The sequence below is a fragment of the Barbatula barbatula genome (genome assembly GCF_947034865.1).
Source record: "Barbatula barbatula genome assembly, chromosome: 23".
Classification (NCBI taxonomy): Eukaryota; Metazoa; Chordata; class Actinopteri; order Cypriniformes; family Nemacheilidae; genus Barbatula; species Barbatula barbatula.
This window is the reverse complement of record NC_136786.1, coordinates 18,147,091-18,172,568: the sequence shown is the minus strand read 5'-3', so window position 1 is coordinate 18,172,568 and position 25,478 is coordinate 18,147,091. Positions and strand designations below refer to the sequence as shown.

The 25,478-nt window shown below is 39.2% G+C and overlaps 3 protein-coding genes across 3 annotated transcripts in view; 2 read left to right on the top strand and 1 right to left on the bottom strand.

Moving 5' to 3' along the window:
- Positions 1–740: 740 nt before the first annotated feature.
- vim (vimentin) lies at positions 741–5,578 on the bottom strand. Its single transcript, XM_079487614.1, has 9 exons — positions 4,949–5,578; positions 4,220–4,280; positions 3,471–3,566; positions 3,130–3,291; positions 2,090–2,215; positions 1,775–1,995; positions 1,624–1,667; positions 1,232–1,323; positions 741–1,156 (listed from the first exon to the last, which is right to left on the bottom strand). The coding sequence occupies exons 1-9, from the start codon at positions 5,473–5,475 to the stop codon at positions 1,121–1,123; spliced, it is 1,365 nt and encodes a 454-aa protein (XP_079343740.1). The 5' UTR covers positions 5,476–5,578; the 3' UTR covers positions 741–1,120.
- A 947-nt stretch (positions 5,579–6,525) lies between these two features.
- On the top strand, positions 6,526–11,101 carry trdmt1 (tRNA aspartic acid methyltransferase 1). The gene is made up of 10 exons (XM_079447727.1): positions 6,526–6,672; positions 7,035–7,144; positions 7,902–7,978; positions 8,101–8,172; positions 8,563–8,628; positions 9,067–9,136; positions 9,226–9,309; positions 9,487–9,800; positions 9,927–10,114; positions 10,879–11,101. The coding sequence occupies exons 1-10, from the start codon at positions 6,609–6,611 to the stop codon at positions 10,977–10,979; spliced, it is 1,146 nt and encodes a 381-aa protein (XP_079303853.1). The 5' UTR covers positions 6,526–6,608; the 3' UTR covers positions 10,980–11,101.
- Positions 11,102–11,853: 752 nt separating this feature from the next.
- The window catches only part of cubn (cubilin (intrinsic factor-cobalamin receptor)), a gene marked incomplete at its 5' end in the record, with an annotated part of 30,102 nt that continues 16,477 nt past the window's right edge, over positions 11,854–25,478 (top strand). Inside the window, 28 exons of the mRNA XM_079487938.1 lie at positions 11,854–11,972; positions 12,281–12,410; positions 13,102–13,230; positions 13,329–13,430; positions 13,503–13,606; positions 13,695–13,821; positions 14,578–14,746; positions 14,838–14,969; positions 15,819–15,914; positions 16,361–16,485; positions 16,603–16,789; positions 16,898–17,016; positions 17,593–17,827; positions 17,954–18,135; positions 18,230–18,392; positions 19,157–19,347; positions 19,423–19,579; positions 19,689–19,867; positions 19,968–20,133; positions 20,225–20,450; positions 20,565–20,695; positions 20,841–21,027; positions 21,099–21,259; positions 21,439–21,620; positions 21,718–21,874; positions 22,729–22,916; positions 23,563–23,722; positions 25,254–25,435. Of these exons, the coding sequence (XP_079344064.1) occupies positions 11,854–11,972; positions 12,281–12,410; positions 13,102–13,230; positions 13,329–13,430; positions 13,503–13,606; positions 13,695–13,821; positions 14,578–14,746; positions 14,838–14,969; positions 15,819–15,914; positions 16,361–16,485; positions 16,603–16,789; positions 16,898–17,016; positions 17,593–17,827; positions 17,954–18,135; positions 18,230–18,392; positions 19,157–19,347; positions 19,423–19,579; positions 19,689–19,867; positions 19,968–20,133; positions 20,225–20,450; positions 20,565–20,695; positions 20,841–21,027; positions 21,099–21,259; positions 21,439–21,620; positions 21,718–21,874; positions 22,729–22,916; positions 23,563–23,722; positions 25,254–25,435 (4,386 nt within the window). The remainder of the gene's footprint in view (positions 11,973–12,280; positions 12,411–13,101; positions 13,231–13,328; positions 13,431–13,502; positions 13,607–13,694; positions 13,822–14,577; positions 14,747–14,837; positions 14,970–15,818; positions 15,915–16,360; positions 16,486–16,602; positions 16,790–16,897; positions 17,017–17,592; positions 17,828–17,953; positions 18,136–18,229; positions 18,393–19,156; positions 19,348–19,422; positions 19,580–19,688; positions 19,868–19,967; positions 20,134–20,224; positions 20,451–20,564; positions 20,696–20,840; positions 21,028–21,098; positions 21,260–21,438; positions 21,621–21,717; positions 21,875–22,728; positions 22,917–23,562; positions 23,723–25,253; positions 25,436–25,478) is intronic.

Here is a 25,478-nt window from a genome sequence, read left to right as displayed (position 1 = left end):
AACCTCCCCTCTGTATTTCCCCACACTTCATTAGGGATTCATCTTGGATTAACACTTTTTTCCAAAACATAATAAGATTGTATTAGTATTGTATTAATCATGCTTTATACTTTATGGGGCAGTTTCCAGGACAGGGTTTAAGGCTAGTCCCAGACTAACTGAAATGTTAGAGGTGTCTTTAACGAAAATAATTTACACTGGCATATCTTCTTAATATATCAGTGCGATTGTTTTGTCTCAAGATGCACACCAGTGATGTTTTTTGTAAAGTATAATTTAAATATCCTAATTTAACTAAGGCCTAGTCCTGGTTTAAACTAATCCTTGTTCGGGAAACCGGCCCTGTACGTATATATGTACCTGTTATTTGTGTTTATTTTTTATATAGCACAATATTATTTTCCAAACTTAATTCCCTGTACAGTAAGGCAACCTTATATTTTAAAGTGAGTTGGTTTAATGTGTGTGTGTCTGTGTATATTATATACACAAATACTTTTCCTCTTTTTGTGATTTCTTTACAGTGTATTACAAAAAGTGCCGGACTTGAACCGATTTCCATTAAATATCCTTATCTGACCACAGTACCAAATGCCTAAAATACCTAATCTTGTACTTTGCCTTCCACCCTCAATGAAACCAACAAAAACAGATTACTGATTAAATAAAATGCGATACGAATCAAATTTTTAGAGAATGATAGAGAAATAGAGAATGATATCAATGATAGGCAACAAACTACATGTTATTTTAAAGGTTTATTTGATTTGTGGAAATGTGTTGACAGTTTGGTCGTCTTAAGAAACACAAGCACCTCAAGTTTTTGGTCAACCGTAATAATACAAAACAGAAAGTTTGCAGCAGTATTGCTGTGGTCTTCAACAGTGTAAACTACAGACATCGTGGTAAACATAAACCCAAATAACGCTGGTTTACTCAGTGGCCTACAGTGTGTCTTCAGCTCTATCAACAGACTTTTCTAACGTGGCAATGCAAAAAAGGCACTTTAAAGCAGTTTTACTTTCAACAAAAACAACGAAAAGAAACGTCTTTAACCTCTTTAGTCTATACCAGTGTTCAGCTCTCTGCTGTCTCTAGTGGTCAGAGCCTCTTCTGCAGCTCATTCCAGGTCATTTTTGGTGGACTCATTAATTATCTGAAGAATGAGAGGTCAAAGGTCATCGACTTTATATAATAGCTTACATTGGTCTATAATGTTCATGTCACTTACATGTCCGTCTCTTGTCTCGATGGTCTTGATCACCACTTTCTTAGGGTCCCCTTTCTTGGAGTCAGGGAAAGGTTTGGTTTCCTTCATGGACTCTGCAGACAGAATAGATAGATATTTAGATATACAAGTATAGATTTATATATTAGATATAAGTATACATGGATATACATATGCTAAATACCGTAGAACTTAAATAAACAGAAAGAGTTTAATGTAAATGATTAAACTTTAAACTTTTGTCCTGCTATACTCCTTGTTTATTCATTTCATATCCCATTATATTGCTTCAAAATAATAATATTTGCTTTAAAATAATAATTATTCTCTCAACACAACACTGAGACACTTCTCCATTCTTCATTTGGGTGTATTTGGTACATAACGTTATGTACCTCGCAGGGATAATGATGTGAGGTTGGGCAAAGGCATGCTGATCCTAGAGACAAACAAAGAGAAAATAATTCATTTGAACTGCCTTTTTAAATAGCATTTAACCATCCAATGAATAACATAAAATATTTAAACATTTTAAGCTAAACCCACCTTCCCTCCTCTCCCTCCAGCAGCTTCCTGTAGGTGGCGATCTCAATGTCCAGGGCCATTTTGACATTCAGAAGATCCTGGTATTCACGAAGATGACGGGCCATATCATCCTTCATGTTTCGGATGTCGTCCTCAAGATGTCCGATGGTGTCCTGGTATCCGTTTGCCTCCATGGCAAAGTTCTCCTCCATCTCTCTCATCTGACGATCCATGGACTCATTCTGAGAAGAGCAATCATTGATGGGTGACGTAGGACGTCATATAATACAAAGAATAAAATAACAAAGTAATAATATGACATCTTTCTGTACTCACGGTTCCTTTGAGAGATTCTAAGTCACAGGTAAGAGATTGTAGCTGACGGCGGTAGTCATTAGCCTCTTGCTTGGCCAAACGGATGGCGTCATTGTTACGAGCAGCAGCTTCGGACAGGTCAGCAAACTGCAGGAAATCAGAAAAGCTGAGATGAAAAGTTGCACAATAAAACGTGTTCAGACATATTTAAAGGTGCAGTGGGTTATTTTTTTGGAGGATCTATTGACAGAAATGCAATATAATATTTGTTACTATGTCTTCAGAGGTGTATAAAGACCTCACATAATGAAGCGTTATGTTTGTATTACCTTAGAATGAGCTATTTCTATCTACATACACCACAGGTCCTCTTACATGGAATTCGCCATGTTGTTTCTACAGTAGCCCTTAACGGACAAACTGCTCTACTGAACGCGATTCGTAAATACTTATCTCCTTCAGCAAAGTAGCGAAAACATGACGACATCTTAGTTCTGTGTCAGCCACCGTAGTGCCTCGAAAGGGAGGGGCGAGCGGTGGACTATCCCATAGGTTGTATTTCGCAACCTCTCCACTAGATGCCGCTACACCGGACCTTTAGAAGCTTTGCCGTTTAGTTTACCAACACTGATTCTATGACATATGACTTTTCTCATTTTATGTTTGAAGATCCTCTACTTATGATGATCAATACTGATACAGAGAAGCAGATGATCTAGATCCACAAAAGTCTCTGTGTCAACCATCTGCTGTGCCTTACGAAGCTTATCCTGCACTGAGCCATCTCTTGCCATTAACAGATGTTTGACTCTTGCTAGAAAGTGAATTGTCTCCCATTATCTTCCAGAGGCTGATCCTTCATATCTTGGGAGATTTGACAGATGAAGTTCCCAGGTGTGTTTTTTTGCATAATCTGTCATATTGTCAATACATAATTAATCCTAATCTTAATGTAATCTAATTTCTTACTAGGAGAAACAAGTGAGATGATAGTGTAACTCAACGAAGGAAATTTTATTTTGATAGAAAAATAATCAACATGATAAAGTTGACAGACAGACCTTGGATTTATACCAGTCCTCAGACTCCTGGAGGTTTCTGGAAGCCAGGGTCTCGTATTGTTGGCGAACATCTTTGAGTGCAGCGGTGAGGTCAGGTTTGGCCACTTCCATATCAATCTGCACATGCTGCTCCTGGATCTGAATCTGCATCTCCGCAATCTCCTGTAGAAAATGATTGAAAAGACAAGCCCATTACTGCATATTGCATCTGATTTATTGCATTTTAACCGTAAAATGTTTTATTCAAATGCAAGAGAACTTCAAAGTTGCCCTGATCTGATTCTAAAGCAATGTTTTATTCCAATGTATTTTGTGTGTTGTCACTGTCATAATGGTCGAACCTCATCGTGGAGTTTCTTTAAGAAAGCGATCTCCTCCTGCAAGGACTCCACTTTTCTCTCCAGATCCAGACGAGCAAGAGAGGCGTTGTCAACATCCTGCAAGCAAGACGCATTAAGAAAACAAAAAACAAATCTCAGCTCTGTATGTATAAATATTAGACGTTTCACTTAAACTCCTCATACAATGTTATAAAAGAAATGCATGTGGTTCTTAATAATACCACTGATATTGTATTTCCTTCCCGACATCTAGAGTTAATTTTCTCGACTTTGGTTTCGTCGTGGATCACAAAAAAAAATCACATTAGGTGTAAATTCTGTCGAATAACAATAGCGTGCCTGCTGCTAATTGTTTGAAGAGCTGCAGCTGGTGATGGCAGATGCATTATAATGCGTGCACACACACATCCACTTTAGTCGATGCCCACCCTGTCCCCTAACACTGACCCCTCCCACCCGTACAACAGTTTGCTTTGTCATGACCGCACAGGCAGACAAAGCTCTCTGTTGAATTGTGTGTGTCTAATCCTAATTCCAAACCGGAGGGCAGCTTGACCGGGCCCATGCTGACCCTTTTATTGTGGGGAGATTTAGATGCTCTTATTTTGTTGCGATTTGCAAACACTGATGAAGAACAGTTTCGGTATCTCAAGATAGGTTTCAATTAATAGAAGATACCAGTCTAAAATAGATTACCTAAATATCTAACAATGGCCGTTTTATCTCTCAAACAGAAGATAAACACGAACCTGTCTGAAACTCCGCAGAGTGTTCTCAGTATCCTCCTTTTGAAGCATCTCTTCTTGTAGTCTGAAAATAATAGGAGCATCACAGCGTGAGCCACACCCTTTACAACACAGCCAAGCATGCACATTGTTCTCACATGCATTCCAACATCTCATCAGCAAAACAATTACATCTCATCTCCTTATTTCCTTTATATAAAGCCAAATCATGTGTGCAATTTCTGGTTAAATAAACTTTAGAAAATAATATGGTAAACAGTGGGAGGAAACTCCGCCCTATACAGAAGCTTATATCATATTCCTAAATTATCCTATTTAAAGGATTTTCATCTACATCTTTCAGTTAAATTAAAATAAGAAGACGTTATAAAGCTCTAAGACATGCAGAAATAAATAAATAATAAATAATGCATTATTTATTTTTGCATGATATACAGTTAATCCAATTTTATAATAGAAATGCATCATTAAAATACATCTGGAATACATGGATGTCGATATGGATCCCATTATAGTTATTTTAATACGTTTTAACGTGGAAGTTATTTGGAATTTTTATTGTGTGTTTGACATCTTTATTTTTGGAATATAAAAGCCTTATCTAGTTGATAAAAACCTGTTGGTTAAATGTAGTTGTTATAAATGTATACCAACTTGTGACTTATCATAAATGACATATTTTAAACTCTTAATGTTGGGAAGTTTATGTCTGTTGCACAACATTCAACTTACTTTTCTTTAAGGCGCTCGACGTCCTCTCCCAGATTGTCCCGATCCACTTCCACTCTAGCCTTCTCGTTGGTGAGCTGGTCCATCTGCCTCCGCAGTTCTCTCATCTCATCCTCGTACAGATCTCCGACCCGGGACTTGCCCTGACCCTTCATCTGCTCCAGCTCGGCGATCAAGATCTTATTCTGCTGCTCCAGAAACCTCACTTTCTCGATGTAGGTGGCGAACCTGTCGTTGAGGTGCTGCATCTCGGCTTTTTCATTGGTTCGGTTGGTTTTAAACTCGGTGTTGATGGCTTCAGCTACCCCGAAATCCAGAGTGTCCGTGGAGAGTCTAGGCATGGGCGCGCTGCTGCGCATCCGTGCGCTCTTGGACATGTACATGGATGGAGGCGACATGCTGTAGGAGACGCGCGATGATGCGCGCACCGGGCTGCCGTACTGACGGCTAGAATAAGTGGACCGATTCATCGCTGGACGCTCCCCGCCGAAGATCCTTTTATAAGAAGATGTGGTTGTTCGGTTTGCCATGTTTTAATCCTGCGCTTTGGAGAAGTCAGCGTCTACTTTTACGTTTTCAAACTACTGTGAACCAGCCTGTCCTGCCCAATCGAGACCACCGCAGAGGTTCTGCGAGGATTTATAGTCCACTCCCTATGCAAATGACATAACGGTGCGGAGGGTTTCAGTGACGTAAGAGGGCAGTCTGGGCGGAGAGGCCGAATGTCTCGTCTGTGAAAAATCAATAAGAGACTTTCACAGCTGCAAACACGGGAAGACACTGTGTATTTATTTATTTATGTTATATTTATTTATTTATCCTTTATCAAAGTCAAATATTCTTGCTTATTGATATAATCTGATTTATATCTGCTTATCTTTCTATCCTAACATTTAATTGTTGTAAATTGTAATGTACGAAATTAAAGGGATAGTTCGCCAAAAAATGAAAATTCTGTCATCATTTACTCGCCCTCGGGTTGTTCCAAATGTCTTTGTTCTGCTAACAACAAAGGAAGATATTTGGAAGAATGTCGGTCTCCAAACAGATCTCATCCCCTGTTGACTCTTAGTTGAAAACATAATTTACAAATAACATTTCTGGTGTACACCTTGAAACAAAACAATCATTTTTGTTTCAAGGTGTACACCAGTATATATATATATATATATTGTAAGAAACGTCATTGCAAGTTGTTTTCGATCAAGAACTTTTTATATTTAAGTTAGTCTGTGACTAGGCAAAACCCTCCGGGGACCATAGTGTTTATTTTCCCAGCTATGGCAGTAAATGGGGAATGGGATCTGTTTGGATACTGACATTCTTCTAAATATATTCCTTTGTGTTCAGTGAAACTTGTAAACAGGTTTGGATGGTGAGTAAATGATGGCAGAATTTTCATTTTTGGGTAACTGTCCCTTTAAAAGTAGTAATTGCAAAAAAAACAGTCAACTCAAAACGGTAGTTTGTTTTGATATGAAAGTGATTATTATTATTTTTATCATCATCATCGTCATCATCACAAAAAAAAGATTGTAAGGTACAAAAACATAATAGGAACCTAACTTTGCTGGTTGTTTCCGGTCGGTCGCTTATTCCGGAACTCACGTGCCGGGGAAGCGCATCCAAAAACTAAACATCATTCATTCGTAAAACAGAAAATATGGATCAACTGCGTGTTTTGGAGTTATACAGTGGGATAGGAGGGATGCATTATGCTCTCAAGGGTTCGTCTTTTTGCTTTAGTTTTATTGACAGCCTTTAGTTTAGTGTTTAGCAGCAATATGTCTGTCACCGCTGGCAGGCGCAGAAAGTCCATCCATTAAATCCTTTTGCAAGAGTTGGGTAACTTTTTAACCCTGAAACCCAAAGGTTTAAAAGCTCTTGGACCTGATACACTAACTCTTTCTCTGTTTATTTGTACGTCCCCACAGATGTCTCTGTTCCCTTTTTGAACATTTCAGTATTTGCTTTTCAAATAAAAAGTTGGAAGATGACACATTGGGTCCAGATACGATCTGTTAAGTTCCTGTATGTTGAAAGATTACTTTACACGTTTTAAAATAAGAGTATTTGTGTGTGTTTTTAGAGAGCTCAGTTCCAGCTGAAGTTGTGGCTGCTGTGGATGTCAACACAACAGCAAATGAAATATACAAATACAATTTTCACAATACTCCACTTCTGCCTAAAACTATTGAGGTGAGCCTCTATCTGAAGATTTGTATTGTTCTGTAAAGATATTTAATCAATCACACATTCATTCTGACCTTTATACGTGACATTATGTGCGTTCCATAATAGGTTATGGATGATTTATATATAAATCTTGATGTGAATCTTTTTTGTTATTGTAAATAATAACAGACATTTTTGAAACATAGTTAACAGTAGAAAGTATAATTTGAAATGATAGAAACGGTTAGAATAAGTTTTGCACTTTGCCTTTATTTTAACACGAAACATTGCTTCCCCAGCAGAAAAAAACGTGTTTATTGTTTCTTATTCAACTGATTAATTACTTTCGACTCAACTTTCTTTAAACATCCTAAGAAAACATTGTTTGTTAGATCTACAGCACACAGTCTCATGACTAGGGCTTTAAAATCATATTAAGTGTAAAAATGTAACTCTGTAGTTTTTGTAGTGTTTAAAGGTTGTGTGCTTGGTCAGCAGGGTAGTAATGTATCTGTCACCGGCCTTGTTCACAAGCGTGTTATTACATATTCGTTTAGACTCTTAAGACTCGAACAATAAAGGGGTTTAAAAGAAAAATATGATACATATATGAATTCAAATCTGTATTCACTTAGATCGTTTCTTTTTATATTAGAACCAAACTGGATTTACTTTGTTTCCTAAGGATATTTATTGCTCTTTGACATAAAGTGTTGGATCAGTCTTTGTATTAGTTTTGTTATTTATTCTCAGTTAAACAATGTTTTTGTGTGTGTATCAGGGAATGACTTTACAGGATTTTGACAAATTGAACTTTGACATGATTCTGATGAGCCCCCCGTGTCAACCATTCACCAGGTGATGGGAATGTTTTATTTTTCAGTAAACCTCCCTCCATCGTTCTATTGTGCTTGATGATATCTGTGATGTAAAGAAATGCAGTTCAATTGCTAAAATTAGCTACTTACATTTTTCTATAGGATTGGTTTACAGGGAGATGTTACAGACCCCAGAACAAAGAGTTTCCTCTATATTTTGGATCTTCTGCCGAGGTCTGTTTATTCGCTTTACTACATTTATGCATTTGGCTTTTATCCAAAGCGACTCAAGTTCAGTTTATTCATTCATTAAGTTATTCAAGGTATACATTTTTATTGGTATGTGTTACTTGTAAATCAAACCTACAACTTTGTTAACGCATTACTCTATTAACTGAGCTACAGTTTCTCTTCGTCTCACTTAAGTCACTGAATATATCTCTGATATAACGATATGAATTTGAGTACAGATTCCTGAATATTTCCTGGAAATGTACTTTATATTTATGCCCATCATTATTAATTCATGACCATCGAAGGGATGAGGAATTGCTTCTCTCACTCTCTATCTCTCCGTTTGCCCTCTTTTCTTTTTGTGAAACAATGTTCCTCTCCTCCCCGCAGGCTCAGCAAGCGTCCACAGTTTGTTCTTTTGGAGAATGTGAAGGGCTTTGAGACCTCTGCTGCAAGGTAACTAGGGAGCCTTTTGCGCAGGGAGATCGCTATGGTAACGTGGCTGTGAGCCAATGGGGTCATGGGCATGGTCTCCGTGGGGCTGTCTCTATGGTTTTTGTTAATGAGAATCTTAGCAGGGATGATGAAAGTGGAGGGGTATGCCAGCAGGTTTTATTAACACCCAAAATATTATTCCAAAACAATTGTCACTGTAATATTTAAGCATTATAATAAATCTTGTGTTCTGGTGACATGGAAAGAATTGTCTCCACAATCAAGTTGCACTTTTTTTGGCATGGAATGCCCAGTATTTACGATTCAATAAAGGCATAACCAATAGTTTTTTCTTGAATATCCAGTTTTACACTTTATTATCACATTACACTGAAATTTCACGTTGTTTTTGTATGATGCCATTTACCCATTTTGTAATGTTTGGTCTTGTAATTGCAGAGATGCTTTGCTTAACACTTTGAGACAGTGTGATTACAGCTATCAGGAGTTTCTGATCACACCAACACATGTAAGCATCACTTATACCCAGAATCTCTTTAACATCTTTAAACAGAGCTTATGCTGAATTCTTGTTTTGTGACGATTGTTTTACCGCAGCTCGGGATACCAAACTCTCGGCTTAGATATTTCCTTATCGCGAGGAGACCACCAGGATGCTTCTCATTCCAAACTTCAGCAGAGGTACAGTACATACTTTTTTCAGATTCTACGACAGATACTGTACTTTACAGTACATACATATGGTGCAGGTTTGGAATAAAAGAAAAGCTGCCGTGAGCAATTTAATGCATTTTTATCAAATTGTGCAAAGAGAACTTTTCAACTGATTCATGCATTTATGATTGTTTTAATAATCAGATAATGGAAGGTTTCCCCAGACCAGTCTCCAGCGAATTGTCAGACAATCCGGCTGTTCCAAACAACCATCCCACAGCATCAGACTCTGAAAGTAAAAGCTCTGGGCCAATCATATTTAAGCTGGAGACTGCACAAGAGGTGGAACGGAAGAGGAACCAGGACAGCCAGGAGACGGTCCGGAGGCTGCAGGACTTCCTGCATCAGGAAGATGACATGGATCAATATCTTCTGCCTCCCAAAACTCTCCTGAGATACGCTCTTCTGATGGATATAGTTCAGCCCAGTAGCAGGAGATCGGTTTGCTTTACTAAAGGGTAATTAGCTCTCACAGTTTTATTTTTTCCCCTTCACCGGATCCCACCGCAGCTTATTACAAGCACCATATTTCTAATGCAGTGATTTACCCTCACAAAATGATCATAAATGTTGTGTCTGTGTAGTTATGGTCATTATGTGGAGGGGACGGGCTCTGTCCTGCAGTCCTGTGTCGACGTGGACTTAGAGAGCGTGTTCAAGAGTCTGGAGCTGCTTTCTGATGAAGACAAACTAGTGCAGTTTCTCAGATTAAAACTGAGATACTTCACACCCCGAGAAATCGCCAACCTCATGGGCTTTCCAGAAGATTTCAGTAAGACACCTCATATGTACACATGCTCACAAACCAACCGAGTAAAAGCATGGACAAGCAATATAAAATAAATACAGCTAAAGATATCAGTAGTTATTTTTTGATTATTCATATCAATTGACTAAACCAAAATATCTCAACTGATGTGTGTGCATGTGTTAAAGGAGCCGTTTGTGTGATATTTTGAGAAACTTTTCACTGGGGTGTAATGAGATTAAAGGGATAGTTCACCCAAAAATGAAAAATATCATAATTTAGTCACCTTCAGTTTGTTCCAAACCTGTGAAAATGTACACAATGGACAATATTTTGACATTTCTCACCCCCCATTGACTCCCATGGTATTTATTTTCCCTACTATGACAGTAAATGGGGGATGAGGTTTGTTTGGTAACTGACATTCTTACAAATATCTTCCTTTATGTTCAACAGAACAAAGATATTATTACAGGTTTGGAACATCATTTTTGGAAGAAATGTGACATTAATGAATAAGTTCCTATCATTTGCTTCTGCATTTCTGCTGGATGTTTTTATGTTTTATTTTTAGATTCCTAAACATATTAAAGTCAAAATTAATGTGATATTTCTTTACGTAAGGAATTATGATTATTGTAAAAGTGATTGTAATGGCACTGTTCAAAAAGCTTTTATTTTGAAGTTGTTTTGGAGCTATTAGAGGACAGCAAGGTTGTTATGCATGCACACACACACTTTTTATGTTCTTCAGAGTGAAACATTCGAGGCTTATTTGTGTGTTTCAGGATTTCCAGAGCACATTTCTGTTAAGCAGCAGTACCGTGTGCTTGGCAACAGCCTGAACATCCATGTGGTTTCGAATCTAATCCAACTCATGATGTCATAAGAAACATTTTAAAATCAAACAGTGGTGGAACTGAGCCATAATGCCACTTGGAAAGGCTATATACATATATGTAAATATATAATTGTTTTATTTCATGTTAATAAAGTTGTTTTTATAACAGTATTTTTGTTTTTAATACTGCCACAGATACAGTAAGTACCCACTTGTACCCACCTACTCGTTTTTGATATTATTAGATGTATATTGTGTATCTATATTGGAGAGCGTAAGAGCCATAAAGAATGTGATACAACTTATGTAAGGAAATGTTGGGTGACCAAAGCAGTCAGTCGGGTGTTCATTTGAGTGGTATTGCATTTGAAACTAGATATTTATTTATGGGATTCTACACATTTACATTTATTCATTCGGCAGACGCTTTTATCCAAAGCGACTTACAAGTAGTTTTCTACAGTGGCACATTACTGCAGAGCAATCAGGGGTAAGGTGTCTTGCTCAAGGGCCCTTCAGTCATGACCTGCTGACACTGAGATTAGAACCTTCTGATCACAAGCCCAACGCTCTAACCATTAGGCCCCAGCTGACTAATGCTAGCAACAGACTTGAATGCAACAGGTGTAAAGCTTATCATATTCCAAGGAAATGAGACCTGGTTCTTTGATAAAATCAGCAGATTCACAGCCTTAACTTTGGTTACTCATCTCCAAAAACATGTGACGGCCCCTGACGCTCAATAAAAGGAATACGAGTTAAAGGCCCTGTGGCTGTTTTCTTCTTCTTTATGAGTGACTTTGGGAAAAGGCAGGACGGTTCAGGGGCAAAGTGCATCTCTGGTCGGTTGGGTTTTAGGCAGAAGTGAGCGTGAAGGTCCAGTAAAGTGTCTGATGAGCGTCTTGAGATGAGCTCTCTCAGTATGGCTCAGACACTCAGGTTCTCCTGGACTTTTCTTTTACTTCTCTTCCTCTCTGGGCTGCAATGTGATGACGATGGTCAAACCCACAATCGACAGAAAAGAGACATCAGTAATGATCAGTATGTATTTTATTTAGTTCTTACAGAAAATGGATGATTTGGACCTATTGGAAACCTTTATGTAAATGTTGTTAATGATCATTTGGTTTTCAATGATGTCCAGGGTTAGGATTGTCAAAATGTTTAGCAAACATCTTGCTATTTTAGTAAAGAGTTGTTTTTTGGTTGTTAATCTTATCGTGCCAAAATACACATTGTATTAGGAGAGCATGCATTGTCTGCAATGTTAAATATTTACTGCAAGTTGAAAATTAAACAGAAAAGCGCAGTGAAATTTAGAAGTTTTCCAGTAACTAATGGATTTGCAGGCCTCGTATGATATCAGAGAACGGTCACCTCACCTTCTCCGCTGGATACAACAAAGACATTCGCTTCACCACCTCAGGTTCAGGGAGTCTCAAAGTAGGGGCTGAGGACCTTGTCCAGCAGATAAATCAGGTGAGGTCATACATACGCTTTTGCCTAGTCAAAAATGATGTCTTGAATCAGCGAGGGTATTATTAGCAAAACTGAACACATAAGCAAATCGCTGCTGACCTTCTGAAACCTCCAAATCTCCAAATTTTTATGCCATGAATCATTATTATTAGTCTCCCTTAGTCCACTGGGTTTTGCAAATATCTAACTAACAAAATGCATTAAAAAGTGATTGTCAATCATTGAAAAAGAACAATGTTTTTTTTTCATTTCCTGAAAACAGTGAATTTGGACATCGGCGGTTTCAGAAAGACAGCGACAAATTGTTTATTTTGGATAAAAATGTTGAAATGTGTGGTTTGCTGCAATTAAGTCTGGATGGCAAAAATAAATATCAAACATTTAAAGGATACTGTAAATAAACATTTTGTTTTCTTTTCCCTTTCTTTTTGTTTATGTTGTTATTAAATACAGATTTTTGTTGATTAATTTCGGTTATTATGCTTTGTTTTGTTTTGTTTTATGTTTATATTACATTTTAATCCCGATAAACTAATTGTATAAATACTGTATTCTAGTACCTCATTTTATCCGCCTCTACTACATGTATTGTTATGTATTTGCTGTAAAGCTGCTTTGCAATTGACCTGAATGGGATGGAATAGCCGGCAAACAATTGGGTGTGTTAAAGTGAATCTCTTTCTTTCTCCAGATCAAAACGAACAAAGCTGATATCGACACTATTAAAAACAGCGGCACGTCTCCAGACATCACAAACCAGCTGAATCAGCTGAACACCAGAGTCACTACACTTGAGTCAAAGGTTCAGACCATAGAACAGGTACTGCTGTGATCATCCATTCAGCTTATTGCTCGTAACCCAAAGCGTTTTAGCCTTTACGATTTAACATCACTTTTATGATGTCATGTGTTTCACAGACGGTACAGAGGAAAACATGTAGCAGTAATCCATGCCAGAACGCAGGAACCTGCCTGAACCTACTAGATGCCTTTCACTGTATCTGTCCAGACAACTGGCAGGTGAATCAAATGGTTTCTTCCGTCTAGATACTTTTCCATTTAGATTCTGACTAACACCTGATTCTCCTGCAGGGTCCCACGTGTGCCGTAGATGTGAACGAGTGTCAGATGTTAGCAGGAAGTCCGCTGGGATGCCAGAATGGAGCCACATGTTTGAATACACCAGGCTCTTTTACGTAATTCTCCGTTATTTGTTTCCGCTCCTCCACTGTTTTTTATTATATTATGATACTTATAGATGCATATTTTTCTTTTGGTTCTCAGGTGTACCTGTTCTCCGGAATGGTTCGGCCCACACTGCACATCCCGCTATGATGACTGTGCAGGTGGAAGTCAGGACCTGTGTGTTCACGGGATGTGCATTGATTCAGACAGAGTCACACCCAACCAGGTAATTCACAATTATAGTAATTTTGATATTATAGTAATATAGTCACTCCATGTACATAAATATAAGTTATACGCAAAACAATATATGTATAATTTACCTACCATCAACATACTAAAACATACGGATTAGGCACTTTGTATAACAGCATTGCCATCAGATTATTTTAGACATGCAGTTATCTATTTATCTATTTTTCAATTTAATAATAAATAAAAATAAATTAAGAGTTAATTCATGTCAATCAAACTGCAATTTGGTTGTTTTGACGTAATGTAATAATAACTCAACAAATAGCCTACAGCTAACTAACACAATAAAAACATTATAAAAAACTTTGTCAAATACAGAAGTAAACATCATTTGAATGCTGTTTCCTCAGATCAGATTAGATTGAGTTATAAAGATAAATCTGTATTAACTGTACACGTATTACAGTTTACTCAAACTATTAAAACAGTTATGTGTAATAGAAATAAAATATTAATTTAAACATTGATTAGAAAAGTTGTTTTAGCATTAAGCTCAAATAGGTCTTAAAAAACGATTAACTGTCAATAAATAAAAACAAAACTACTCTTGAAATTAATTGTATATTGCGATATGAAAATGAAGAAATAAAAATAACAAGACAAAATTACTAAACGTTAAAGTAAAGTAAAATATTAAAATAAAACCTAATTCACAATTGCATTCTCTGCTCAACCACACTCAGACATCACAGATGTTATATGAACGGATTTCATTTATCTTTTTCAGCCCAAATATAAGTGCATCTGTGATGCTGGTTGGATGTCTCCGCCCGGAGAGGCCGCGTGTACAGCTGATATTGATGAGTGCAGTCTTCCCAACAAACCCTGCTCCACAAACCCACCTGTACAATGTTTCAACACGCTGGGCTCTTTCTACTGCGGCTCCTGTCCTGCAGGTGAGACGGTTCATCTCAATTGTTTTTTAAGTTTTGTGTGCAGCGATTGTTAACAGAATAAATGAACTGTTTCTATCTTTGGTTCTTCCAGGGTGGCAGGGTAACGGTTACAGCTGTCAGGACATCGATGAATGTGCTACAAACAATGGAGGCTGTTCTACTTCCCCCATGGTACCTTGTCTCAACACTATGGGCTCCTTCCACTGTGGACAGTGTCCGCCAGGTCTTATTCCCTACTCATCCTCCTATGCATTGTAAACATAAAGCGTTTGACTTAAAGGGATAGTAACACTCAAAAATGAGAATTTAGGGATTGACAGGTCAGAGGTAAATACAACCCATTTTCCTGCTAAAATTTTTACATTTTATGTTTTAGCTATTCATTTATTCCACAAGGCATTTTAAGTTTTAAAAACTATGCCATTATCATCTAAACTGTGACATCATGCAAATGAAAAGTAACATAGCCAGCTATAGGCCTGCTTCTGCATGTAATACATCTTTTGTAGATATTTTGCACGTCATTGTATCAATTTGACACCATTTCATCTGTACAATGTTTCAAGGTTCCGACAGAAGAAAATCACATAGATTTGAAAATGCTATAATATTTTTGGGTGAATCTTCAGAATCTAACCAAAGGTGCCCCTCTTCAGAGCTTTGCTTTCTGTTTCATAATATTTCCTTCTCATTCAATATTTAGCCTCCAGCGAAGGGAGAAAAAAATGAAGCGTGGCTATTTTTAGTTAGTGTGCATCATCTGTCCTTTTTCCAGGGCAAACTAGTTTTACCGCTGATTCATGTTTGTCCACTGTGACATGTTTGAAATGAGAAGCATATGCAGACTCAGATGAGGTTTCATTATATTCCCCGTGGGAGAGATTTCTCTCTGTGGTGGAGAGATGCATTAGATGTGTTCATTGATGAAACTGCTGTCTGCAAATCCTCCAATACTTGACACTTTACAAGTCTGGGTGGACTTCCAGATTGCAGAGTAAGAGCAGACAGGATTGAGCAGGAAACGGTCATTACCGGTAAGATGAGACCGATGACACCATATGTGTGTCCTCAGGCTATGAAGGAGATGGGAAGACTTGCACTGCAGCTGACATCTGCTCCACAAACAATGGAGGATGTTACCTGCTGGCTACATGCAGGTCTACACCAGGTACACAACACACACCGCACGCGTAGCCTACTGTAGTTATTCTTTATGGCAGCGCATGACCGGTACCATTTAACAGGATCTTTTATGTTATTATGCCATTACGAGATTTTATAACGGATGTAAATGAAATTGTGTAAGGTTTACGATTACATCTCTGCACACTCATGAGGTGCATTCTGGGATGCAACTTCTGTGTATGCAGTATGCTGTTTGTCTGTTTTGATTCTTTTAAAAAGATGGTAACACTTTACAATAAATTCATATTTATTAACTTTGATTTTGAAATATATTTGCAAACGCTAAAATTTAACATGAATTTAGATTAATAAATGCTGTGGAAGTATTGTTATTTAGCTATTGAATTTACTAATGTTAACAAATGCAACCTTATTGCAAACCATTTCTGTATTACACTTTAAATTGGTATACTTTTTGTCTCCTTGCAGGAAGTATTATCCCATCATGCACCTGTCCTGCTGGTTATGTGGGTAATGGCTATGGACCTGCAGGTTGTACCCAAATCAGCGACATATGTGGCACTAATAACCCCTGTGTAAATGGACAGTGTGAGGTTAGTGTTTTGCTAATAGCTGTAATGGGTTTTTATAGAGTCCCTGTTCTTTGAATATGACAAATTTCATTACGCCGCAGCTTTCATCAAGCGGGATTGTTTTGTGTGTGTCTGTAGAACACAGCTACGGGATACATCTGCCACTGTGACCCAGGCTGGGCGGGTCAGAACTGTGATCAGAATGTGAACGAATGCTCCAGTAATCCCTGCCAGAATGGAGGAACCTGTACTGATGGGATCAATGGGTACACCTGTACCTGTTCGTCTCAATGGACGGGCGCTCAGTGTCAGACTCCACAGCAAGGTGTGTTTCCATCCACTTTTTTTAGTTCCAAATAATGTATGCAGAGCGTATGTATGTGTTATTTTATGAACTGTTAAGTGATAACATCGAGATGTTTGCGTGTGTTAGAGTGTGGAGGAGTTCTGGAAAGTCCAGCCGGAACGTTCAGTTACCCCAACAATCCTGGAACTGGAGATTACGATCACCAGGTCAGCTGTGCCTGGGTCATCAGAACCGACCCAAGCCAGGTTTGTAAAGGGATCCTTAAAATCTGTGATTTTTTTGTGATAGGAGGAAACATAGGAATTATCTATCAAGCTTCTTGGAATTCTGTGCACAAGTATTACAGTACACAAGTTCTGGTGTGCAAAAATGGTTTGGATGTGGCTGAATTTTTTTTAAATGTCTTCTTAAAACACTGGCTGTAGTTGCCTGACAGCATTCTTTCAACCGAGACACTCTGGTTGCAATGATACAGAATATTCGCCAAAATAAGGAGGTACTAGTGTCTGATTTTGCGTATAGTATTGTGGTAGTCCAGAGATATCATCTGGTACTTGAATACTGTCGATTGGTTGGTGTGGTATTTGTCCCTCCACCTACATTGTGATTGGGCGTCTTAGTAAAAAGTGACATTAACTAGCATTTTCCCTCGGCGAGACACAAGAAACAAATGTGTTTTCTACTATATGAAAATACAATATATTAAACGCGCCCTCTACTAAATGACAGTGAAAACATGAAAAACCGTATGTCACAAACGGAGGAAAAAAAGTGCTTTGGTAGCTATACACTGATTAATTCTCCCAATCTGTTCTTCCCAGATTCTCCGGATCACCTTCCCTTTCTTTGACTTGGAAAACAGCGCCTCCTGCAGTTTTGACTTCCTGCAGGTCCATGATGGTGACAGCGCCTCCTCCCACATGGTCGGGAAATACTGCGGCACAGCCGCCCCAGCCGAACTCTTCAGCTCCCATAATTCCCTGTACTTCTGGTTCCGCTCTGACCATACGATCAGTCGTGGTGGCTTCACCGTGGCTTGGACATCACAAGCACCAGGTAAACCAAGAAATAGTTCAAATCATTGGCATGTGACTAAGCACCATGACAGATAGTAGATAACCGATCCTGTCCATTTCATTGTGATGGATGAGAGTCTTACATTAATACGCTTTTATTTCCCAGTGTGTGGTGGGGAGTTGACCAATACATACGGTGACATCAAATCACCCGGCTACCCGGGTAACTACCCACCTAATCGTGACTGCTATTGGACAGTGAATGTGAACCCGGGTCTCCTCATAACATTGGCTTTTGGGACACTTAGCTTGGAACACCATGATAACTGTAACTTTGACTACTTGGAGGTATGCGAAGGTCTGGATCAACATTTAAATATAAACCACTTACAGTGTGTACGCGTTAAATAGCTTACATTTCTGGTTTTGCATTATAACATAGATTAGAGATGGCCTGCTTCCTGAGGATCCGGTTCTGGGAAAATACTGCAGTACTGCGTCGCCACCACCCCTACAGACAACAGGACCGACTGCCTGGATTCACTTTCATTCTGACTTTAGCATCAGTGATCGAGGATTTCACATGACATACACTACATCTCCATGTAAGGCCATGCAGACAAAATTAAATTGTGGGATATGTTTGGGACCAATGAAGTTAGAAGTTCACCCAAAAATAAAACTCTTCATCACTTACTCAACGTCCTGTCATTGCAAACCTAAATGACTTCAGCAGGACATAAAAGAAGATTTTTGAAGAATGTTGGTAGCCGAACAACAGCGATACCCATTCACTTCAATTGTTTTGACACAAAACCAATGCAAGTGAATGGGTACATCGTTGTTCGGTAACCAACATTCTGCAAAATATCTTCATACATGTTTAAAATTACCATAGGGTGGGTCAATTATGACAGATTTTCTTTGGTTTTGGGCGAACTATCCCTTTAAATGTAAGGTGGATTTCGTTCATACCTTCGTATACCCTATATACAGTACCTATAGGGTGTATGTGTAAATAAATCTTGAACACAGTTTTTAGCACACTAATTCCTTGTTTACTCATATTTATGATTATGGTTCTGAATGTGTAGTACTCTTAATGCATTATCTGTAATTCAGTAACCCAATTATGGGTAAACAATTCAGTTAAATGTATCCATCAGTGGAATGGTATCCTTTTATATGCACTCATAAAATGGTTTATAGGAGTTATATAACTATTAAACATCAAGAGTCACGTTGCAAATGTTGGAAATATTGCAAATGTTATGACACTGATGCTTTGGGTTCATCATAATACCAAAGCTTACAGTCTTGCAATATCACATCAGGACTGTGTTTAATTTAATTCACTTTGTGCCATCAGCTGACCCGGGCTGCGGCGGCGTCTACACAGAGACCGAAGGAATCATCATCTCTCCCAACTGGCCTAATAACTATGCTCACAGCAGACAGTGCATTTATATCATCAGAATGCCACAAAATGAAGTGGTAGCCCTGAACTTCACACACATGGACCTGGAGATTCATAGTGGCTGTCTTTTTGACTTTGTGGAGGTATGATTTTTGTGTTCATGTGTGTTAAGTGTATGAGAGTTGCTTTGAGTGTTACAATAAGTGATTCATCCTCAGGTTCGAGACGGAAACAGCGAGACTGGCCCCCTTATTGGGAAGTACTGTGGAAGTTTATTGCCAGCACCCATTTTGTCCTCCACTAATGGACTCTGGATCCGTTTCCAGTCCGACAGCTCTGTGTCCCGGGCTGGTTTTAGGGCCACATATGAACTTGGTGGGAGCCATAAGAGATGAGATCTCTTTGATATCTCTATCATATCTCTTAGACATCAGTCTATTTACGATATGCTGAAGATCTATTTATCTAATCTTTTTTTGTCCAGCTTGTGGAGGAACCCTCTCTGGAACCGGTCAGATCCGAACTCCCCTTCACCCCAACCCGTACCCCCACAACAAAGTGTGTGAGTGGGTCATTAACCAACCTATGGGCTACGTGGTTACTCTTAACTTCCTCGCCTTTGACGTTGAGGGAAGCAGCACATGCTTCTTTGATCACGTAGAGGTATATTCATTACTATTAGATTAACCGGTGAAAGGATTTGCAAACGATGAAAGCGTTTTGGGGTAAAGTATCCCTGTAACTTCACTTTCTTTCTTCTCAGGTGAGAGATGGTCCCAGTGAAAGCTCCCCTCTGATTGGCCGATACTGTGGAACAGAGATGCCGCCTATGTTGCAGTCTACTCAGAGGTCCATGTTCATCCAGTTTAAAACAGATTCGTCCGTCTCCAACCATGGATTTACTGCTGAGTATGGATCTGCAGAGCAAGGTGCAAAGATTTTTTACTTTGAAAATCCATTGTGTATTTTAAAGTATGATGTATACAGTGTTTTAAAATCACTTTGTCTTCGTTTTTACAGGTTGTGGAGAGACACTCACAGAAACAACAGGTTCTTTCACCAGCCCCGGTCATCCCACTGACTACCCCCACGGAGCCAACTGCACCTGGTACATCTCTGTTGAACCTGGCAACCTCATCCGTCTTTCCTTCACAACCTTCAACCTGGAACTCCACACAAACTGTGCATATGACTATGTGGAGGTCTATGATAATGGCACCGCATTGACCGGCACCCTTCTGGGGAGGTAGGAACCCAACTAGAGGCAACATTGCAGACTAGCTTAATTCTTGAAAATGATAAAAAAATTATGACATTAAGCAACCTCAAATTTAAATGTTCGGTGTTATTCTGTATTCAGGTTCTGTGGACGGTCTGTTCCTCCATCTCTAACTAGTACTGATAGCTTGATGACTGTTCTGTTGGTCTCTGACTCGAGCCTTTCTGCTGAGGGCTTTTCTGCCACTTATGTCTCAATCAATGCGACCACAGGTATAATTTTATTGCTGACATTTGATACAAGAATCCCATTTTCAAAGCCATTAGGAGTGTAGGCTGTGTAAAAGTTGGATTTATCTTTCACTCATCTTGGAAGATTAGTTTCTGAAACTTTCCCTTCTTTGCTCTCCAAACACAGACTGCAGTGTGGTGTTTAGGACTCCTACCGGACAATTCAACTCGCCCAATTACCCAGATAATTACCCCACCAATCGGGAATGTGTCTATAGAATCATAGTGGAAGTCAATATGCAGATCATGCTAAATGTCACAGATTTTGAGCTGGAGGGCTCTTCTTCCTGCTCATTTGACCATTTAGAGATCAGGTATAAAACAGTAACTTGTGTCATAATTTGGGTGTTTTACTTGGTTTAATACACTTTTCTTTCTTTAACAGAGATGGAGGCTATGAAACGTCCCCTCTGATTGGTAAATATTGTGGAACAAGTGCTCCACCCATTATAGTATCGCATAGCAACAGGCTTTGGATGAAGCTGCGATCCGACCACTCGCTCACCTACAAGGGATTTGCAGCCCACTGGGATGGGACACAGACAGGTATACATTTCTTTTTGTGTATTTAGAAGTTTACAATTTGTTGTACCTATAGACGTTTGTTGTAGGGTCTGATTTTCCAGATTCTTTCAGACTTTGGATACAATATGCATCAGACGGTCAGTACCCAATCGTAGTTGGGCTTTTTCTGAGACGGTCTTTACTCTGTGTTTCGGTCATAGGTTGTGGTGGTACACTGACCACCAGCACTGGAGGTTTTACCTCCCCTAACTACCCGCTGCCTTACCACCCCAATGCTGAGTGTTACTGGCAAATCAAGACCAGCGCTGGAAGTATGGTGGAGCTTACCTTTGCAGACTTTCACCTAGAGTCCAGTTTCAACTGTGTCTACGACTACTTAGCGGTCAGACAATGTTATCTTACAACTTCCGGTTACTGAATGCTCTATATAGTATTGAGATTGATTACTACTCTCATGTGTGTGTGTTCAACTACTGAAGGTGTATGATGGATACAGCACCAATGCTCCACAGTTGGCCAAGCTGTGTGGAAATCAGATTCCTCCGCCCATCAGATCATCTAAAGAGAGGATGTATGTGAAACTGCGAACAGATGACATTGTCCACATGGGTGGATTTCTGTCCAACTATCAAACCAGTAAGTGGCACAAACAAAAACATGCACACATAGAAGATCAGTTATTAAACCATCTACAAGGGGGTTAGTTGTAATCTTTACCGCAAGCATGACTGTTTTTCATACTTAAAATAACCCTAACCTCAAAGTATTAATGGCAATGTCATGGGTTGTAATCACTGGATATCCAAAGCGCGAATTACACAGGAAGCTACTTGGGGTAAAAGGGCCATGTCCAAAAAGATACTAGTAATGTAGTCTCTTTAAAGTGTACACAAGTTTAAAGGGCACTGCCCGAACTCTCTGAACTCTTGTTTTTCTAATGAGATTTAGTAAAAACGGTGTGTTGACATGTTTTGTTTGTGATTGACTCTGGTCCTTACAATCATTACTTACAGCTTTGGTTCAGGATGTCAGCGTCGATTTTTTATTTTTCTTTCCTTAACTTTGTCTACAGTGGAAGGAAGTGGATACATGTCGGCCATCTTTTTTATAGTCCATGGTAGCCGGTGGTTAAGTTCACTCAGAGGACGTTGACTTTTAGACGGGGCTGTGTTCCTAGTTTTTGTTTGTGGAGGTGAAATGTCACAGTTTAGTGCTCAGTACAACACTATTCATCTTCCTTTGTGCGTTCTCTCAGTCATTCGCCTTTTATTTGGCTCTCAATGGTCACATGCTTGCCTGTTGCCCAGACACTTAAACTTTACTGCAGGGTCAAATTCAGCTCCACCTCATGGGTGATGCCCCTATCTGTTTTAATTAAGAAGTCATTCATCAAACCATGTATGTGTAAAATGTGCTTTAAAAACATTTCACCATTTCTGTACTTACCAATATTCCACCTATCACATGTTGATATGCCGTCGTCTCCTTAGTTTGCCATGGTGTGCGGATCGCCAACCAGACCCGGGGAAGGATTGAAAGCTTGAACTTCCCCAATAACTATCCCCTTAATGCCAACTGCAGCTGGACCATCCAAGCCTCAATGGGCAACACCATCAACTACACCTTCATGGCGTTTGAGCTTGAACCACAATCAACCTGCTACTATGACTACATAAAGGTGAGCAGATGTTGTTTACTTTCATGGATTAGTTGAAGTTTTTATATCTGAGAAATCTGAATCCTGAAGAGCTTCTATAAGTTTGTATTTCTCTGTAGAAGGGTCGAGTTGTTTCATTCACGAAGGACGCTTTGTGTTTCAATTACACTACATTGATTTACTGGCAGAGTCTTTAGAAAGTTACAAAAGGCCCTTTGAGTTCCTCTCAGTTCACTCATCACCGTGGAGATCCAAACAGTGATGACATCATGGGGCCTCATAGAGAGATGGAGGTGTTTTGGAGTGCCTTGAGCTTTCCTCGGGCTGTCTCGGGAAATGCTAAACTTGCAGATGTTTTGTCAACCTCGCTCATTCCATAGATAGGCATTCATGAGCTGAAGTTCTGTTATTTTTAAGTGTGATGACCTCTGTGTTGTGGAATGTAGGATTTGATGGTACAACTGCCAGAAATATGACAACACTTTTTGTGTTCCTAAAACAAAACAATTGTGTCGTGTCATTGTTTGGCCAAACCAGGTCTGTAGAAAAAAAGCATCAATCAATCATCAATTGCATGTTTTTTCAGGCACACGGTGGATCAAAAAGCAAGGATGACCGCAGTTTTCATGTAATGCATTCTAAATGAACACTCTTTATTTCTGTCTAGTTGTATGATGGGCCAAACGAACAAGCTCCTCTGATTGGTTCATTCTGTGGGAACACGCCTCCTCCGGCCAACACCACCACTAGTAGCAACCTCCACATAGTGTTCCGGTCCGATGTTATATTATCATACCCAGGCTTTCAAATGGACTGGTACCAGAATGGTAAGATCCAGAACACACCCAAAGTTTAAACTGGCACCCGCATTGTGGGAAACTTGGGCATGTATGACAGTGCAAAAATGAAATAAACGAGTCTGTAGAAATTGGAGAAGGACATAATACACACAGAGTCACTGCTGGGAAGACGGAGGTCAGGGATCTGCAGTCTCTTGAGTGATGATGTCATCGGATCTCTGAGAATAATAGCTGCCCTAATGGGCGAGGCAGTGACATCATTCTAAGAAGGCTGCATTCGGATTGGTTGGTTGTAAGATTTTTACTCTGACTGGCACCATAGAAAGACAGAGCTGACTTCAAATGATAAATGAATGCAAAAGAGAGAGCAAAATTGATCTGGTGCTCTACTGCCTTTACAGGAGAGATCAGACATTTGTTTTTGTTTTTCATAGCGTGTGTGTTATAGTGTGTATCCATGCTCAGCTATTCTTGTATAACAATGTGTGAAAAAAAGGCGACAAGCTCTTTCATAACGATGTGATGTGTGTCTGTGTTTGGGGAGTCACAGTGCCGAAGGGTGTGGACTTATTTTGAGAGAGAGAGAGAGAGAGAGAGAGAGCGGGTAGGAGAGAGAGAGAGGGGGGAGAGAGAGAGAGAGAGAGAGAGAGGGGGGAGAGAGAGAGAGAGAGAGAGAGAGAGAGAGAGAGAGAGAGAGAGAGAGAAAGAGAGAGAGAGAGAGAGAGAGAGAGAGAGAGAGAGAGAGAGCGGGTAGGAGAGAGAGAGAGATGTGCTATTCTGAAAGCACACTGGAAATGTTAATCATTTATGCGCCTCTCTCGAGATGATGTCATTTTCGGAAGGAAATGATCTTGGTTTCCATGGACACATTTTGTGGAAAATTATATTATGTAAGTGCTCCCAACACAGCTATGCTGTACAGCTGTGCAAACCTTCCCGAAGAAAAAATCGAACCGAAAGAAAAGTAACCAAATAATAAGACACAAATAACATGTTTTTGTAGGACAACGCAATAGATGGTCAGCTGATAAGAAACATGTCCCTCAACCTTTATTGTTCAGTTTTTATTATTATTATTCTTTGTTTTCAATGTAATGTAAGAGCATTTAAGCATTGATAAATTGCTATGATGAAAATATTTTATTCACTTTAAGCTCAATCATCCAATAAAGTAGCTTCACCCTTGGATTGTCCTCTCACAGACTTTTGGACGCTGTAGACATTGATGTATATTGATCAGGGCGGGGGGTTGGAAGAATGAATCTGTTTGACTTCACTTAATGTCACATTACTCTAAACACATTTTCCCGATTGTGATGCTGTGAATCTAGCTTTGAATATCTGATAAGCTTTTGTGTGACATGTTTATTCTTTGAATTCTAATACCACATCCAGATTTTTAAACAAGCAATAAAAGGTAAAAAAAGATTCCACCGATATGAGAGGAAAAACATTGAAACATCTCAGATATACTCATGAGATCATTAAATCAAATCTGCCCATATTTTACTGTGTAACCTCCCAAAAAAGGAGATTGACTCACTATCGCTCTCTGCAGGTTGTGGTGGGGAACTTTTTGCACCCTCAGGTTCCTTCAATAGCCCGAACTATCCGAACAGATACCCGTCAAGCCGTGAGTGCATCTGGCACATCCACACCACCCCTGGCAGTAGCATCTCCATCACCATTCTTGAGTTTGATGTGGAATATCACCCCGACTGTAACTATGACAAACTGGAGGTACGGCCACTTGTTTTTGTTTCCACCCACAGACTTTAACTGT